We start from the raw sequence: 19,390 nt of genomic DNA, 5'->3' as shown, positions 1-19,390 counted from the left end.
GTGCATTAGAGCTGCCACAATTCCATGATTAATCAATTAGTCAGTCAAAAGAATATCAGTTCTCAACTATTCTTATAATTGATCAATCGCTTCAGTCATTTTTAAATCAAGCATTTGCTGGTTCGAGCTTCTTAAATGTGAGGTTTCTTTGTCATTTATGGCAGTAAATGAAGAGAATTTGGGTTTTGGACTGCTGGTTGGACAAAAGAAGTAACTTGAAAATGTCAGTGTGAAGATGTGGGAAATTGTGACAAGAACTTTTTGTTTTAAAACATTTTTTTGAAGCTTTATTGACTAAATGATTAATTGATTAATAGTGAAAATACTTGGCAGAATAATCTATAATAAAAGAATTGTTGGCAGCCCTAATATGCATATGATCAAATACCTCTACCTGTCTCTGCATCACATTCAGTGTAGTACTTGTTAACATGTTTCTGTAACTTAAAGTTTTCATTTTTTCATTGTGACTGTATGGACTTGACGTTCTTCTTTATTTTAAAGCACTTAGTTGCCCTTTGTTAATAGCCTATTGCTGTGAGAAAATACTGTTATTTTAAATGTTCATTTATGCAGAAACATTCACCTGACTTTAGCCCGCTTCAGAACATCATTGTTCATGTATGCACTTTCAGATCCCCAAATAAATTTGACATGATTGAATTGTTGTATTATTTGATAACCTGAAGATTTCAACTCATTTCATTAGAAGTGGTATTTGATCATAACAAACCAGGATTAACAGTGTTGCAACTAGTCATTAAAAGTACATAATAAGCAAGATTATACACAATAAAGCCTTAAGACCTCACGAATTGCACCACATTCTGTGGCTTTACGGGCATCTAGAATACTCAAGACAATTTCTGTGTGAAACACAAACTACTGTTTTCAAATCCTTGGCTAATCAAGCAGATTTTGACCCCAAAGAAACTACAAATTCTAAAATATGGATTCTTCAGATACACATTAAAACCTGGCAACACAGAAGAACTATACAATCAGCACAGTTTCTATGTTAGTGTTCTCAACTCTGTACTCAACCAAATGTGACACATGGTCACAATCTGCCCTTCTGTTTCCATGTTAGGGTGTTGAATACTGACCAAAAGCTGCTTTTGTAAAACTTAATGATGTTGCAGTGAATTTTACCATCACTTCATTATGATTTCCTAACTGACATTTAAACAAATTCCCTCAATTTGTTCCTCAGGTAACGTGTTCACAAGAATGGGATGGAAGGATGTACAGGTGAACAACACAAAAACATAATACATTAAAGAAAAGCAGCGGAAACACTGTGAGGCACAATGTAAAGCAAAATGACACAGGCAACAGTGCAAATGAGACTTACGGCTGACACTGTGGGAGCCATATCAGCATCCCAATACACCCGCTTCATGTAACTGCAATCACATGATCAGCGCTCATCTAGTCTTATGAATACTGGCATGACCATGGTTGCAACGCTTTCTTCATTTTGCCTTCATTTCAAAATAAGTACACACTGTTATCCAAGATAAGGTCATGCAGGATTAATAAATCAGCCCATTAACAGCTTCCAAAAAGCCACATTAGCTGGATGAGAACAAACAGGAGGAGCATAGCCTGATAACAGCATGCTGCATTAGCTGTAGAGGACAGCATCATGTGCCCAATGATACACCATTGGTCCAAATGTCAAACTCGACCACAACATCTTATCTACACTAACAGTAACAACTGTCAGTAAGCTACCGACCACTTACACCGGGAAACAGGAGCTATCGCCATGTAAACTGCGGGGTGTGTGTGTGTGTGTGTGTGTGTCAAAGAGATGAAGGTTCATGAGAAATTGTATTTTTAAGAGTGCAATCTCGTACCCGACCCAACAGAGACCCTATGTGCACGTACACAAACGGAGCTCAGAGAACTAGTCTTACCTTTCGAGAAGTTTCTAAGACCTTTTCAATGCGAACCCAGCAGGCCATTAGACAACCGTCCAGTTCCAGTTCAGGATCATGATACTCCTCCACTAACAGATAGTGGTTCCGTCACGGTACCCCGACGCCAACGTTTATTTGATGAGGTTTGTTCCGGAAATGGCAGTTCAACAGGTCTTCAGTAAGTAAGACTCCCCAAGTTTTCATTTGCCCATCTTCATGGTAGCTGTCCTCCCGCCATTCCAGTTAGCTAACGTGGAGCTGCTGCCCGACGTTCTTGTCCTGGACGGCCGAGTTCCTTCATGTTCAATGAGCAAATATATCGTCCACCAACATGCCCGAAGAAACGCTTAACCCGCTCCGAGTGCGTGGCTGCTGACTAGTGACGAGGCTAACTTATCTTGCATCGAGACAAGGTTAGCTCCCATTCCTACAAAGTTTGTGGACATATTCAAGTGTTTTGTTTTGGGTTTTTTTAAGTGATGGGAAATTGACTTCCTCAGAAACAGTTAAGGGAATTTCACATCGACACCAACATTCAGACGTTGGTAAAGTACCGAGCGCAGGTGACTCACTGGGGAGACGCGAGGCAATGCGGGTGAACTCAGCTAAGTCCGAAATCCAAGATGGCGTCTTCAGTGTTTTTAATTAACTGGCTCTCGTCAACGTTTTACGGTCACAAACAATTTTGTTTCATTAGTTTAAAAAGCTGGAAAATACGCCGGAGGTTTGTGTCCATATTCTGCTTAAATTGATACCTACTATATTACTTGCTTGTCAAAGTTATGCGCATTATCTTTTTAACAAAGAAAGAACAGATTTTTTATTATCATTCAATAACTACAGTACATGTAAGGTTTTGCTTATCTTCAGTTTCTGAACTAGTTCAAATGTACATGCATGTTTGTCTTTTTCTGTCTGTTTCATGTTGTAAGATGCTCGTAAACCGTGTTTTGCTCATGTCAGACCACTAGAGGGGGGCCAATCCCCACAATGAACAAGAGGAGGCTTTAATACCATTGAGAGATATCAAAACATTTGTGAAACTTGTGTTTACTTGCGTACCATCACGCATAATCGTAGGCCAAATTCCCCACGATTAAACTGCCATCCTTAATACCAATTTCGAACAGGAAAAAATTATTTATTGTTGTTTTCCTCCCGTTCGACGAGTCAGATTCAGTAGTTTCCGAGGGTCGCTGAAGGCAGCAGCAGTCAATCACACCTGGCGGTAGTCGGCTGATGATGATGGGGTTGATTACAGGCGGCTCTTGGGTGGAGCAGCTTCAGTCGTGTTTCCGCGCCGACTGTCTGGACTTTTCTGTCTGTACCAAACATGAAGCTGTCAGGACTGTTGGCCGTGTTGTTACTTCTCTGTGCTGACCGCAGGGGCTCCGGGTCTCATCCCAAACCCTCCTGCCGTTACCCTCCATCTCAGTGGTGTCGATCCCTGAAGATAGCAATAGAGTGCAAGGTAAGCAGGTCTGCAGGGAACACACTGAACTGGACAATTTCAGTAAAAGCTGAAAAAAGAGATGGATTTTATCTTTCCTAATATTATTTATGGGCCATCTCTGTGCTATGTATTTCACTCGTTATTGCTTGTTGATATGGTTGAAATATGAAGTTGTGTTCTCTCGCAAAATAGAGAAAATAAAATACAATAATATAATTTCCTTTCCGTTTTGTCTGTTGTTGACCTACTTTATTTTTTATAATTTTTTTAACAAACTTTATTCTAGCGAGTATTCACATTTCATCTCCTTGTCGGTATCTGAAATGACAAATTGTTTTGTTTTATGTATGAACAAAGAGTAGTAACTCCACAGAGGAAGGAAAACACAGATTATTATTTAATCTAAATAATAAACACGACAATATTAATATGTACTGTTGTGTGTGTGCTTCCCCAAACAGGAAATGTGGAGTTCAAAGACTAGGTCGTCTGGGTTTAAATGAGAGTCATGCTTCAGAAATTGAACAGGAGTGGTTCTTCATGTGACCGGCAGAGCAGCTTTGGGTCAAATCAGTTTAAACACGAGTGAAGGCTGGAAAATAAAAGTACACAGTTTGTGATAATTTCGACGCTGAGATGCAGACTTTATGACCGTGCTTTCAGTGATTATTTATTGGTGTAATGCTGCAACTCAAGATTTTAATTTATACTTGTCATGTCCTTTAAAAATGCCTGATTGTTTCATTGACAATGAAATGAAACTTCTTCTGGAAATAAACTTCTGAATTCATCATCCTCTCAGACAAAGACGGGATCTTACTCTTACTTCCATCACTTGAGTGGATAAAAATTGTTTCCTGCTCTTCATGACATAGTTGTACTTTCTCAGAGATCTTTTCTTATTGTCCTAAAAGGACCTTGTGTGTTTTTCTTCACCAATCTGAGGATTTAAAAGCTCAATATGCCTTAGTGTTACATATTATACAGGGCTCATGTATCGGGTTATCGCAACAATGACGACGCTTGCGTTTGAACGTCTTTTGACACAAGCTGTTGTCTCGTTCTGTTTTTGCTGTAGGTTCAGAAGCAGTGTATGGAGGTAAACGCTACCAGACCAAACCAGTCTGTTCCTCCAGTGGTGCTCACCCTGTACTATGAGAGTCTGTGTCCAGCCTGCAGAGTCTTCATCAGCCAGCAGCTCTTCCCCACCTGGACCATGCTGCAGGACATCATGACCATCACTCTGGTCCCCTACGGGAACGCTAAGGTACGCTCATCCTCGTCCTCTGTCGATGCCGAGAGGCTCTGGAAGCGGAGAGAAGATTTCATGTCATCGGAGGGCAATTTTTGTAACGATTTTGCCAACTTTCAGACTGGAATTTCACTTCTGTAAAAAATATTATCACCCTTTCTCTTGTAGGAGCTTTCATCAGCGAACTTTCCCTTTGCCTGTCAGCACGGAGAGCCTGAATGCAGAGGAAACATGATTGAGGTCTGCTTGTACTGCGGCTCCATCGCAATTTTAGTCGATGCAAAAACACGATGCCTTTTAGATTGACTGGTGCTGTTCCTCAGGCTTGTATCATCAGTTTAACGGGACACTCTGCACTTCAAATCATCTACTGCATGGAGTCGGCTGCAGATGTCCTCAAAGCTGCCCAAACAGTGAGTATCTACAGATGAGGAATAAAATGGTAGCTTTTCCTTTTTGTTTTTTTTTTTTTAATTTTTTTATTGTCATATTCTTGGCTCTTGTATTGTCGGTGTTCTCAGAAATGACTAAACTATAGAAAATAAGTTTTAAGGGCTGTTTTCAAGGAGTCTAATTTTAACTGTAAAAACAGACAGTTTTGTTTTCATCGCGACGAGTGTAAAACTTCAACAGACGATCACACATAAAGACATCAAGACAAACGTCTGAGGTGTACAATGGAAAACAATGGAAAAATTAAGATTCAGAAGACCTTAAATGATTTTAAAAACGGCTAAAGGACGTCGCTGATGTTCTGTCCTGCGGTCTCAGTGTCTCCAGCTGTACGCACCTTCTGTCCCCTGGGCCAGTGTTGACTCCTGTTTAAAGGGACGTCTGGGACACCAGCTGATGCATGCCAACGCCGCCATGACCAGAGCTCTGAACCCCGCCCACACACACGTCCCCTGGGTCACCTTCAACGGGGTAAAACACTCTGGCAACAGATGGATATGAAGTACTACAAAGAAGTGAAACAATAAAGTTCTGTTTTAGATGCGTTATTCAGGTTTTTCACGCGAGTAAAAGTACCACACTGTAAGAATACTCCCAAGTAAAATGCTAATTAATTAAAAACATAAACAGGACAATGAGTACAAAGTACTCAATGAAAAAATGTCTGTACTGTAATACTACTCTTATATGATGGAATTATTATTACACATGTTAAAGTAAAAGCGTGGCCAGTTTTCACTTTCACTGTTGCGTTACAGGAATACACAGAAGAGAATGAGGACAAGGCGATGTCGTCCCTTTTCCAGTTGGTCTGCCAGCTTTACAAGGTAACGAGAAAGAGGAAGCCTGAGAGAGAGGAAATTTACACAAGAGTCTCAACATCATAATTAAGAGAGAATATAAATTTTTATGTATTCTTCCATTAGTCCTCAGCCTGATGTCTGAGTACTAAAATGCAGAAGGGTGTTGTACTGTCTGATTCTGTTTTCCCTCTGTGGTTGACATCTATGGGCTGTAACTGTGTGTGTGTGTGTGTGTGTGTTTTCAGGGGGTGAAGCCTCCAGCCTGCACTGGAGCTCCAGTCAAACTGAATAGAGGCTTCTGCTGAACGCAACAAACAAAACTGCTTTAAAACTGTGGATCATAACATGCATGCAGTAATGTACCATGTAACGCTATTAAAATCATACTAACGGGTTCGATTTTTGTTAGACTAGTTGAGAAGTGGGGTTTTTTTATCTGCCTCTCGGAAGTGGAATAAATCAGACGTGTTTTAGACAAAACTCTTTATTATTTTCATTTAAAAACCCATTTGTTCTAACAAACAAAGGAATAACCAAACACAGCCAGTCTGATAAATTTCAATATAATTTATTGGCATTTTCCACGTAAAACACCCTGAACTCCCGAGACTGTTTTGGCTTAAAATGAGAAACAAAAATATAGTTATTTTATTTGACAAAAACATTGGAGTGGCAGATGTAGACATACTTGTAAAGTATACTTGATTTTTAGGCTCCAGAACATAAAATCAAATGTCCTATGTTACAGTACTTTGTCTTGAAAGACCTTTTTAGAAGAATAAATATCTTTTATAGAAGTTATAGAAGTCACAACACGGCGGCTGAGAAAACAAGACAGCGTGAACGTCAACAGTGGAGGTATCAGCGCGACACTAACGGAGCGAGAGCAGGGACTCTGCTGCTCGTCGACACATTTAACACTGCATGGCACTGACGTCTTCCTGTAAAGAGACACACACATCTGTGTTTAACAAGCCGACGTGACGCCTCAGATCATCCAGCTGTGAACAAAACGGTGCGTTCAGATGACTGAAAACTGTCGATTTAAATGCTTCAAACCCATGAAAATGCCACGTTGAACGAGGAAAGTGACACGCTTTCCAGCTCCAGAAAGTGAGGACGTTTATAATGAGAGCAGAAAGCGACTGATTTGTACGTGGCCTTTTTTGTTCGCGGTGGCTGTCGCTGCTCGCGAGGTTTTCTGAAAACACTGATGGTTCAGCTGAATCTTCAGAAGCAGAAGTTATAGTCATTTTTGAGTGGCAGTGGCTTAATATCATTAAACATACAAAGTCTGGATGTCTAACTGGCTGTCTGAGCTCCTTTATTCCAATTTCAGTCAAAATTTCAACTAACGTGGGGAATCTTTTTTATTAAATCAGTGTTATGCAGGTTCTTTAACTGCACACCAGCAGAATCACTGGGTTAATCCTGCAGCTCCAATGATTGAAGTCATACTGTGCACACAAATATTAAGAGACATTTGGTACCAAAAGCTTTGAAAGGAAGATTAATGGATGATTAAAACATCACCAAGCAACTTTTAAGAGACAAACTAAATAGTTTAACTCGCAATCTCATTAAGTATTTTCTATATACCAAAAGTAACACATGACGGTTTTGCTGTTTTTAGAACTCAAGTTTGATCGTTGGGGTGATGCAAAAGACATGAGGGTCAGAAAATAAGATTTTCAGGGCCCACTGGATTCTGGCATTTCTTGTGTATAAACTTTGGCCTGTTCATGACACTGGAGGTAGAGTCTGGGAATAAACAACACAAAAGCTGAGGCTGCTGAGGTTTAAAGCGTCATGACTTTTGTTGAACTGAGCTGAATTGAGTTTACATGGCACATTCAACAAAGCTTGGGATGATTTAACTTCTCAGGTTATCTCGATTGTTTTCACAGCAAAGCATTTAATATTGCTGCTGCTATTTGTATCCCGACTCTTTTTCTTTCTTTTCCAGTTTTCCAGCACTCAAACAAATCAAGCAATCCTCTGAGGCTCGGCATGTTAAACACAGCTTAATGGTCCTTCAACGACAGGCTCCGACTTCTCCTATCACATGTAAGGCTGATCAATAAAGCTTACTAGCTGAGTTAATGAAACATAGTTAGACTAGTGTTTTCTACTACTGTCTGACCAGGAAGAGCCTCGTATCTTGTGTAGTGCTCGTCTGCTTCCTGGTCTTCCTACCTCAGTGACGGCGACAAACACTGTTCTACGTCGAATGTGGACTTGGTACAGAAAGAGTTTTGAACTCCTGAAACTACACACATTCTCAAGTCTCAGCTATCGGAATAGGAAAGGGCCGAACAGACTGATCGTAAGTTGCACAAAATCTAGTAAATTGTCTGCTTTAAATACTGTTAACATGTATCATTCATAAAAACTAACACTATAAAGTCAGTGACTTCGATACAATCATCAGGTTAAAATCTCTAGTTTAAAAATGTACAGCATTGTAGGCTGGCAGGTGTTTGTGTGTTTTCGACACTTATGGCACACAGTTATTCTAGCTGAGCACTATCTACCAAATAAGACTGATAACCCGATGGAACGCAATCTGATTAAACTGAACTACCGGCGGTTCATTTCTGTGCTCCTCCTGATCTCCACATCACGACCCGTCGGCAGGAAAGTAACACCTGGTGACTTATTTGGAATTAAAAGATCCTCACTGATTTAGTGCTAAAAGGCAAAAATGGCAGAAAGAAGAATCTAGTAAGAGCAAAAAAAAGGTCAGACTCTCTTTAAAGTTTGAGATTACAAGCCTTTCACGACGAGCTGCTGCTCCCTCTGATTATCAGTGTCACTTAAAGCCTCTTTGGGTGAAAATAGAATGAATGCATCTAACATTCAGGGAAGTTTGCACTGAAACGTTTAGTTTTAAGAGGAAAGTGCAGTCCAGGTGGATTTGTTTGTTTGTGTTTTTTTTTTTTTTTTGGTAAGATGACAGAGTTGGTTGCTCTTCCATGTTGTAATGAAGGGGCCAGCAGTTTGCCCAAAGCTCCTTTCCAGATCTTATTTGTGCTTCAGAATTTTTTTGTTTTTTTCACTGGTTAACAGTGAAAACTTTGACTTTGTACCTCAGGGAAATGAGGTGCAAATACTGCAAACTTAGTGAGTCTGGAGCTAAGAAAACAGAAGGAGTCTTTCAATTCCAGTATCGTCTGACCACCAGGAGGTTGTGAATTTTTGTTGTCCATCGAATCCTCTGTTAAGGATCTGAATTTACTTTTTGAAATTCCCAATAAGCCGACCCGTTAGTTTCCCGCCCGGGCTTGTGGTACCTCGAGTCAGATGTCCTGTACTGCGTTTGTGTGTGATCAGTAGGCCTACAGTAGGTGAAGCCCTTTGTGTGACTGAATAGAAGAGCTGAAGGGCAGAGACAGTAAAGTGCTACTGCGGACTGGAGGCACCCTGATTAAAAAAACAAACAAAAAAAAAGAAAAATAAAATAAAATAAAAAGCTTTTCAAGCACATAAACACAGACAAGACCAGCAAAATGTACAACAGAACTGTTCAAAAGTCCAAACCTAAAACGGTGACACCATTTCAAATCATCTCAGGTAAAAAAATAAACTAATTATACAGATGGTGTCTTATTTTTTTGTGTGTTTTCAACATGTGAGACTGGGGTACAATCTTCTTCGGTGTCCAATCTCTGCGGTGCTACAAGCTGGTTTAAATATACATTATTTGATTGCTTCAGTTGCCAAATTTTCTGTTAAAGGGTTTTAATGAAAATGTAGAGACACGCAGGTTAAACAAAGTCTCCGGTTTGGAGGTAAATCAAACAGGAAAGACAGTTTGGGGTCGGGGGTATCAACTACATCCGTGCTACATTAGATTTATGTTTCTCTTCATACCCTGAGGTTTAGGTCCATAGATTTTCTTTCCGCTCACCTACATTGTGTATTTGGTTACATGATTCATCTCTCACAACATTCTTGGTAATTTCATATCCTAAATTAAAACTCTGGTGCAAAATAATTTCCAAGACCCTGTCAAACCACAGCAATCCTCGTTCGCTGCTCATATCTGAATGTCACAGACAGTTATTTTGGAGGAAGACGTTTCCTTTACCTCTTGTTCTTGTTAAAGAACATTTCTCCACTCTTCTTCCCAGTTAAAATGCAGCAGTCTTTGTCTGGGACGCTCTGAGCTGAAGCTACAACAAAGCAGGACGGGACACAGAGGCCAATCAGGCACCCAAAGAGAGGCTAAAACGATTCTTCTTGTTAAAATATAAAACAGAACAGAGGGGGAACGTCCCTCTGTTCTCCAGAGAGGGTGTCTCCAGTGTAAAGGGACTGTAGTGATTTTTATAGACTTTATTAGTGATGGCCTGCCCTGCCTGCCCTGTCTCAGTACATCCAGCGCTCGTGTCTCTCAGGCAGGGCAGGTTGTGCTGGTTGTTACGTGCCCATACGCAGACAGGCCACCCCGTCGCCTTCCTGGCAAAGTTCTCTGTCCCCGTCGGTGCCCTCCCGTCCAGGGGAGGCCAATGTCCTGTGAGGGCTCCGCACCGACATGGCAGCCAGATTCAGGGTCCGAGACGGGTGAGGCGAGGGGGGACGGTACCTGCTGCTGCGGGGGTTTGGGGACAAAGACGGGGAGGAGGAATCCTGGTGCCGATCCCCTCCCGACTGGGACTCCTTCTCTAGGGGGCTTTCCAAGTCAGACTCCACCTCCTCCTCATCCTCCTCTTCTTCCTCCAGAGTGAGTTCAAACTGGAACTTGTCCCCTCCTCCTCCTCCTCCTACACCTCCTCCTGAAAGCATGGCCGCTCCTGCTCCCACGACTTCTCCTCCTGGCCCCACCTCGGCATGGTGCTCCTCGGGGCTGGAGGGCGAAGGGCTGCGGGGGATCATGCTCTGGTACCACTCCCTGTTGTCCTCCAGTGTGTCCAGGATGTCCTGGGCGTCAGGGTGCACCAAGTCCGCCCACGTCTCCCACAAAGGGTGGACAATGTAGTCAATAAACCCCACCTAGTCAGAGAAATAATATTGATGTAAAACACAGGGGCAAAACACATGAAGCTAAATAATAATGTTAGCAGACAAAGTGAAACGGAACACAAATCATGTCTGCAGTGACGGGTTACACTTTGTTCATTCAGGTTGGATTTGTGCGTTAACATTTCTGCTACCACGGAAACAAAACAGACTGCAGGTGAAACAAAGAGTAAAACTGAACATTTACTTTTTTGTTTTTTTTTCCAAACTGGAGAATTATCAGATGATGGTACAGAACTCCATCATCACACCAGAAAACAATGGTAACAAAAACACAAACACGTTGCACATGCAGCCAAAAACCACTCAGGGTGTGACGTCAATCTGTGGTGGACGCTGAGTTTCCGGAGACATGTCTGTGTTTGAAATCAAATTTTAAGCACTCTTTTAATAATCAAGAAACATTCATTTATATGTGTTTGGTTTTCTGTCTGGACTACTTAATTAAATTTCCAAATTACTGCCTTCACGCTCTCTGAAAATACCCTTAAGTCTCCTCTATTTCCATACATCTCTCTTTCCCCACGCATCCCTTTGCGTCAGTGGACGTCACCTGGGTCTTCTCTATGGAGGCGTTGTGTTTGTCACACATTGGACTGATCTCCATGCCTTTGTCCCGCTCCCGGTCTCCCTGCGTGAAGAACTCCACCATGATGCGGTCCGTCCACTGCCGGTAGAGCTGCAGAGGTTTGGTTGGGTTGCTCAGGTCAGCACAGTGGACCATGTTCTGCAGAACCTGGAGGAGACACGACACACTTCACGCTGCTTTTCTTTTTCAGATCTCCCAATAAGACAATTTTTAATAATGCTGTCCTGTTTATGCCAGTAGCACACAGTGTACATAAGCTTTGTACGGGTGCAGTGACCACTAAGTGTCCAGCAGGCGGCAGCACTTTCACACTTTAACTCCCCTCAGTTTGTTATGAATGAAAGAGCAGTTACTGTGCCAACATGCATCCTCCGATGTCTGAGATCTACTGCTTATTATTTGCTGCTCACTTTTAGTGATTTAAAATGTCTGGCTATGATGGCATCACTGACACTGCGACTTACAACCAGACTGAAATGTATAAATGAAAAGAAATATTAAGTCTGCAGTACATCACACCATACACAAGTGAAATATGAGGAGCCATAATGTTAATGTCAGTTATCTGTATCATGATTGTACACTAGTTGGCAGGTGGCACACATTTATAGTTAATGTAACTACCTTGTATGTATGATGCAGTATTTTTGAAACACCGTGTACTTTTATTTAGTATGGATCTTATTCAGTACAGGTGGGTTCTCACCTGGATGCGGTCAGAGTAGTTGTCTAGCAGCAGGACTCCCAGACTGGTCACCTTCTTGGTCTCCACCATCGTCTTCATGTCTGCCAAGAAGTTCATGTGTTTGGACATGTCTGTAGCAAGCACCTAACGAAGACGACAGCCACACAAACAGAGATTCGACACGTCCGTTTCAGTGAAATGACGCATGTTCGTGCGTGGCGTTCTTGTCTATTACATTTCTAAAAACATCCGTGGCCTGTGTGATGTGTTTCTGTGAACGCACTGCATGTCCCGGAGAGTCTCTCTGAAACTGTGTGATGTGATTGACAGTTTGGGTTCATTTGTCCTTGCACTTGCACTTGTGTGAATTTATCACCCATCGCAAAGAGCCTGAGTTACTAAATTTGATTCTGAGAAAGCAAACACATGTCATCTCTGCTTCACTGCAGCAGCTAAACCTGTGCTGGTCCGGCTGCGGTCTGTCACAGCATGTCCTCAGGTTTTCCATTTCAATTTGAAATATATGGATTTTAAAAAAATAAATAAATTACACCGACATGAGCCGCAAAAGCAACAAAAATACTTATGGCTCTCTGTTTTTAAAAATTGAGATTGTTGATTAGGTTGATCACAAAGTGCCGCAGTCTCACCATGTCGATCACCATCTTGCGGAGGGAGTCTCTCTGTTTCTTGCTGAGGTTTTGGAAGATGTCACAGTTCTCTTCTTGAAGCAGTTTGAAGCCCACGGCGAGATGATGGTTCTCCAGCACCGAGGCGTCGTTGTACATCAGGGCCAGCTCTGAACCTGCACAGATGTAACTTGAAACAATTACAACCGAACACCTCAAGCAAAGATTTTTGTTCATGTAACACTCTAAATGCATAACGATGGCAGCCCAGTCTAAATAAGACTGTCAGAATAATCCAGGCCCAGCTCTGGTGCAGCTTAGGTAAAAACAGGTCCACATGTTTTGCCAGTGTGTGAACATATTTAGTGATCACTGAGGTAGACAGCAAATTAAACTGTTCTTACTGAAGTGTTTTCTGTTCAAACTGAGGTAATCTTTGCTTTCTAACATTTTATTTCAAAAAGGGAGGAAAAAAGAAGCGTTTTTCTCAACAGAAATTGTAAAAATTCCTCAGGTGTATGAAAATCTGAAGCCTGTTGTGGTAGTCCAGTACTGAGAAGGAGAGGAACCTACTGGTGTTTATTAGGAACTGATTGGTGACTCCTGGGTGGTCGACATCATGGATGGCACTAGCAAACAGAGCAGCCATGATCTCCAAGTCTGTGAACACCGCCTGGGATAACAAAAGAACAGAAAATGCATGAACTCAAAAAATGCATTGATATTATATTGTAACTGTGATTTATTTTAAACAAAAAAGTTATTCTAAAAAGTACTGGAGATCAGCGGTCTCCCGCAGAGCAGGGACCCCAGCTGAATCGGCTCACCTCTAAAGCAGGGGTGGACAGGAGGACGTGGGTGGACTGCACCACATCAGCTGCATGAATGTTGTTGTGATAAGCTACGTCTGCATGGTAGTGGTCCTCCAAGGTCATCATGAAGGTGACAAAGGTGTCATTTGGGATCTTAAAGGTTTTCAGAAGGTCTCGCTCCTGCAAGGTTGAGGAGCAAGAGGAGAGAATAAGAGTCAACATCAAACACAGTTTACAGTTTTTCTCTTCTGCGGCTTTGATTGAAATGACCAGGGAAGTTTGTCTGTGAAGTGCAGATCAGACCTTCAGACCACAAAATGCAGGAGCAGACAAACTTCACAGTAACAGTAACTTCATGCATTTATTCACATATTTTTAAAAATCATGTCTTTGCGGTTTGTGGATGTTGAAACACTACACCAGGCATCTTTAAAATTAACTTTAAAATGTTTTTTAAAGTAGGCAGGCTTCCAGCTGTGGGATCCTCCTACCTGGAAGATGGAGTACATCAGCACCGTCAGTGGGCGGTTTCCGGAAAATTCCGCTATCTTGAATATATCCATACCCCAACGATTAATTTCCTCCATTTCCTGAAGAAGTAAAACAGGACATCTATATGACACATTGTTTTTGAGTGTGTGTGTGTGAGTGTGTGTGTGAGTGTGTGTGTGCAGACTCACCTTGGCCAGCAGACTCTCTTGTGGTGCGTTGACTCCAAAGCGAGGGATGCAGGCGGGTGCTAAGCTGGGGCTCTGTGTGGCCTTTTTCACACCGCTGATCTGTGACATCGGCCTCTTCTTCTTCTCCTTCTCCTTAGGAGGTGGCGACAAGATCTCCAAGTCATGTTGTTTCTCTGCAACATACACAAACAGACATGAAGGCATTCAAACACGGCCGTCTTCCAGCAATTACAAACATCCAGACTTTACTTTATGTTTTGGTAGCAGGTTTGCACACAGGCTGAATAGACCTAAATAGTAAATTTACATTATATGAACAAATTTAAAGTAGTGTTGTGGAACAATAACTCTGCTGATGTGCACCACATCTGTTACCAGCATAGGAAACTTTGCTCAAAAAACTCAACCCAACACTACTTATCACAGCCTTATGCAAGCACAGTCACTGCTGCTGGTGCACCTACAATGAACACGAACACTGAAAATACCACTAGTGGTGACTGCACCAGCTAATATAAATTCTACTACTAATGTTGTTGCTACTTCTACTGATACTTCAATAATACTGCTGCTGTTAACACTTGCTCAGCCTGTCGTCTTATAGTGGTTACAAATACCACTGTGTAATATTGTCATGGTGTCTATCTATCGAACTACTACAACTATTGCTACTGATATTACTAAAGCTGCTAACTAGCACAACTAGTACAACACTCTGAAACAGTTAGACATACATCTCATACATACATGTGCATTACTGTACATATATGATACATGAAGAGTGTAACAGTACAGCACAGGCCTTCCCCAAAGCGGCGACATGCTAAGAAGGACTTAAACGAATCAAGCTGCCATTGAGGAACGGGACTCACACGCACACACACACACACACACTGCTCACAGCCTCTCTGAAACCATTTGTCCATTTGCACATCCTTTCAGCTGAGGTAAACAATCTGGCTATAAAGAAGATCTGCTGACAAGTAAAGACGGCGTCACATACAGATCTCACCTGTGAAACATATATAAGGACGCATTTGTGCTTGTTTTCAGCAGAACACAGTCAGATTCTGCCTTGATGACCTTGTGTTTTTTTTAACAATAAATTACGCTGAAAGTCTGTTTGTTAGGTAAAGGCAAAAATGAAACTATAAATAGGTTTAAATTGAAGCAATGTGTTGGCGTTTACAGTTTATAATGTATACATATATAGACAGGTATAATTAAGTACATCTGCAATATCTACTGTCAGATCACAACAAGGTGTATATCAACAGATTATATGGCAGCAGTTGCAGAATACCAATAGTAGAAAGCTAAGGATTCTGGGTAAAGCTTGTCAGCTTCTCAGGAGCTCAGCATCGTCCTGAGCTTGATGATGAAGTGCTTCTCGTGTTTTTCCAGTTTGAAAAGGCTTCATCATGGCTACAGGTTGGACATTTGTTTTTTTGTTGTTGTTTTTTTTAACCCACGTTGAAGCTTGTAGTCCTTCAAGCAAAAACAGGGGAATCATTAAAAAAACAGAACAAAAAGGGATTCTCTTTATGACTTGTTGACACAAAGGTGCTGCGCCAGCACACACGACAGTGTGACTCATCCTTATTTGAACAAACCAAGGAAATAATGATCCTACTTTGACATCACAGACAGCTGCTTTACTTCACGTCCACATTATCATCCTCATCCTGGTTGTTTATTTGCACTGCAGGAATGACTGCTGGAACCACATCCAGATCTGAGCCCAGATACAAGCAGACGCCACCATAAGGATGCATAGCGACCTGAGTGGAAACGTCACGCAAGGTGCTGTCATGCCTCTCTCACCTCTCTCACAAAGCCTCCTCTTCCTCATACCCGAAACCATGGTGTTCATCTCCAAACGCAGCCAGGCGTAATGTCGAGGCACTCATATCAAAACAGCATCTGACTGACAGCGCCATCCTCGTTCGGCTGGACCTCCATCCCGCCCGCAGGACCGCGAAGACTGAGCCTCCTATTGATGCAACACGCCGTCTAATAATATTGCACCCTGTTGCTACGACAACGCCACACAATGTGTCCGGGAATGCTGTCTGTCGCCGCGCCTCCTTCTCTTTGAGGGAGGGAAAAATCCTCACCTTCTCCATCCTTCCCTATTAACAGTCTTCCCCTCTCTCCTCCACACGCTCTCTTCTTCTTCTTCTATTTTCAGTTGAAATATTTTCCTTTTTTTATTTCCTTTGATACAAAAACAACCTCTTTCCTCTGAAAGAGAAAAAACAGTTTTACTTCTTCCCCTTTATTCGATCTCCACTCTTCCTTTTTCTTTACTTCCTCTCATTTCACTCTTCCATTTCTCATCCTTTTCTAATTATGTCTTTCCTCATTCTGTCCTTCTTCTCTCATTTTCATTTACTTTTGAAAACCCTTTTTTCCTTTCCTTCCCTCCTCCCTCCTGCCTTCTTAAATATTTCTCTGCTAAAAAAACCCCCAAACACATCTTTTCTTTGCTCCGATAAAACATAAGTAAAAAAGCATCCTTTAAAGACTTCATCCTCCTCCCCCATCTTTCAAGCTTGATGACACGCATCATTCACACGTGTTGAACAGCAGCCTGTGGTGTAATGCTCATGTAATACAACTGAGAGCAGAACAGACAATAAAGCCAGATGATGCAATTATGCAAATTGTTATGCAGCAACAAAAGACACAGACATCACTGACATCACAAAATATTACAAAACATATAAATTTAAACACCTCTCAATATAACACCACAGCATCACAAACTGCCGTCTCCAAAATAGTAACCAACATTACAACTTTTACGAAGAGCAGAATTCTATGCAGGCCTGTTGTATTGTAGTAATGGACCTAATAAACTGGCAACTGAGTCTTAATAAAAACTCTAGTTTGAATATTTTTGATTCTAAAGCTGAGGCTTACAGTGTCCAACAGCTTTCCCTTCCACAAAGTGAGGGTCCGTTCATTTGTTTACGTCACGTATTAAAAACTCACCGAGGAAGGTGTTGGCGATGAACTCTGACACCTGATTCCCTGAGCGACTCGTCTCTGATAGCTGCGTCAGCTCGCGGTTCAGCATCCTCTTAAACTGTGAAGACGCAACAAAAAACAAAAATATGTGCTTCATTCAGACAAGATGCATGTGCTTAAATCTCACTACAGCAATAAACTTTAAAATAATGAAACCTTTACACAAAGAAACATAAATAAACGCTAAAGATTGAGGCCACATTTCCCCAAAACCCAGTGTTCTTCCTGTCCCATGTTGCAATGTGTTGCATTGGATTTTCTCCATGTCACTCCTTTTCACACATAGTCATTACTTTGCATTTAATGGATATTTTTAGTGTGTTGCCTTGATTACTTTAGGATTACTCTATGAATATGGAAAACAAAGTGCAGCGTTGAAATACCACAAAGTTTAAAAATATATGAGTACATGATGAAATGAGTGGAAGTACAGACTTTCGTGGTAAAAACACAAGAAGCTCCATCATGTTTGCTGTGGTTTGAAATTTAAACTACAATGCAGGGAACTGTGGTTCTGCAGCTCTCGCTCATTTCTGATCAGTACTTTTATGTCTGCCTATCGCCTACAGTGCATATTTACACCATTTGAAATGCATTCACTGAAATGCATTATTTTTAAACATGCACTTTTTATGCTTTCAAATTAAAAGAGGGCATCTCTAACTACGTTGTCTGTTTGATGTCACTAGGGGGGAAACGTGCACTGTCGGTAGCAAATATACACGTTCATGCCAAAAAATTCATCAAAACAAAAGCGCTCAGTGTTCCCCCTCCAGTTTTATCACAGCGGTAGCTTCCACATTGATTATATAACAGGTCTGCCATGTGGTGGCTGAGGGAGGAGGGAGGGGATCTGTGTGAGAAAGTGATGCTGCAGAGGTGCCTGTGTGACACACATATGGACACACACCAAAACATGCATACTGACATAAAACAAAAATCTGTTGCTCATGTGATCATGTGGAAATGTGTCTGTTCTTCAGTGGGGGTTTACTTCTCTTATAGATCCTCAACACAACTGCTCCTTCTGCCACGCTTTTCCTCAGGCTTTCCGCACACCGTTTCCACACACTAACATGTTTACAAAATGACATGCTACGTGTTCCTGCTGCTGTAAACCAAGCATTAGCTCTTAAGTTTTACACTGCAAAACCATGACAGCTGTTTCTTCTAATGTGTTTTCCTCTATTTATGTTTCTCATACCCACACTCACACTCACACTCACACACACATGCATAGACAGACACATAATCTTTAATCATTCAGCCCGTTTGCAGATCCAGTCCTGAGTCAGATCCGACGAGCAGGCTCACTCAGCATTCAGTCCTCTGCAGAGTCTGCACTGCTGATCAATAGATCCCAGTGTAAACAAGGCAAGCCAACAGTACTCCCCATCGCTCACCTGTCTGAGTCTTCGGCACAGACAATTGCAGAGAGCCGACGCAGGCGTGTCAACCCACGCATGTTGATGTTAGAGGTCACTAAAATCCAAAACGAGAAGCAGGCATGTTTGCTTGATAGTGGCGGGCTGCAATCTGCTCACTCAGTTCTGCTCCATGCTCAGCGGGGACGGGTTGAACGTGAAACAGAGTCCGTTTGGAAATAAAAGTTCCCACAGTCCCATGTGCTGTCCTGGAGGTGAGAGGGAGGGGGTGGGGTCGGAGGGGAAGGGTGGGGTGGGGGAGGCTGGGGATGTAGTCTACCATCGGGGGGGAGAAAGGGTGTGACTGCAGTCGCCCATCCAACTACTGTCACACGCTGTCAATGAGAAACATTCAGAGGGAGAGAGGGAGAGCGAGAGGCTGTGAGGAACCCCCCTCCCCCGCCCTGCACGCAGTTCCCCCTTCTCTGTCCAATCAGAGACGCCTGGCTTCAGGGGCTGGGTGGAGGACAGGGATCTGATTGGCTGGGTATGAGATGGAGGAGGTCTGAGCGTAGCCACCAGATGGTGGAGAGAAGCAGGAAGGGGATGCTGATTAACTCTTTCAGTGGAGAGAGTCGCCATTCAAGAACCAGAGAGTGTTTTTGGCTGCATGTGTCACAACATCTGGAT

The 19,390-nt window shown here is 42.1% G+C and overlaps 3 protein-coding genes across 12 annotated transcripts in view; 1 reads left to right on the top strand and 2 right to left on the bottom strand.

The window, feature by feature from the left end:
• Positions 1-2,553, bottom strand: part of LOC124060236 (GTP cyclohydrolase 1-like) — a 35,923-nt gene extending 33,370 nt beyond the window's left edge. The window contains exon 1 of one of the 4 annotated variants that reach the window (XR_006843539.1): positions 1,923-2,553. The gene's annotated coding sequence lies outside the window, so the exon portion shown is untranslated. The remainder of the gene's footprint in view (positions 1-1,922) is intronic. The other 3 variants (XR_006843537.1, XR_006843538.1, XM_046390933.1) reach the window with 3 other exon arrangements.
• A 635-nt stretch (positions 2,554-3,188) lies between these two features.
• On the top strand, positions 3,189-6,280 carry LOC124060235 (gamma-interferon-inducible lysosomal thiol reductase-like). The gene is made up of 7 exons (XM_046390932.1): positions 3,189-3,396; positions 4,457-4,645; positions 4,799-4,870; positions 4,954-5,043; positions 5,402-5,554; positions 5,842-5,910; positions 6,132-6,280. The coding sequence occupies exons 1-7, from the start codon at positions 3,259-3,261 to the stop codon at positions 6,189-6,191; spliced, it is 771 nt and encodes a 256-aa protein (XP_046246888.1). The 5' UTR covers positions 3,189-3,258; the 3' UTR covers positions 6,192-6,280.
• Positions 6,281-6,438: 158 nt separating this feature from the next.
• LOC124060234 (cAMP-specific 3',5'-cyclic phosphodiesterase 4D-like) overlaps positions 6,439-19,390 on the bottom strand; it is an 87,018-nt gene continuing 74,066 nt past the window's right edge. For all 7 annotated transcript variants that reach the window (XM_046390925.1, XM_046390928.1, XM_046390930.1 and 4 more), the window contains 9 exons: positions 17,301-17,394; positions 14,304-14,476; positions 14,115-14,213; positions 13,639-13,803; positions 13,385-13,484; positions 12,833-12,987; positions 12,204-12,326; positions 11,462-11,644; positions 6,439-10,881 (listed from right to left, as the gene is read on the bottom strand). In XM_046390925.1, the coding sequence (XP_046246881.1) occupies positions 10,309-10,881; positions 11,462-11,644; positions 12,204-12,326; positions 12,833-12,987; positions 13,385-13,484; positions 13,639-13,803; positions 14,115-14,213; positions 14,304-14,476; positions 17,301-17,394 (1,665 nt within the window). In that variant the 3' untranslated portion in view covers positions 6,439-10,308. The remainder of the gene's footprint in view (positions 10,882-11,461; positions 11,645-12,203; positions 12,327-12,832; positions 12,988-13,384; positions 13,485-13,638; positions 13,804-14,114; positions 14,214-14,303; positions 14,477-17,300; positions 17,395-19,390) is intronic.

The sequence above is a fragment of the Scatophagus argus genome, chromosome 6 (assembly GCF_020382885.2).
Source record: "Scatophagus argus isolate fScaArg1 chromosome 6, fScaArg1.pri, whole genome shotgun sequence".
Taxonomy (NCBI): domain Eukaryota; kingdom Metazoa; phylum Chordata; class Actinopteri; family Scatophagidae; genus Scatophagus; species Scatophagus argus.
Note: the sequence above shows the minus strand (reverse complement) of the source record. Positions and strands in the feature narration are given on the sequence as shown.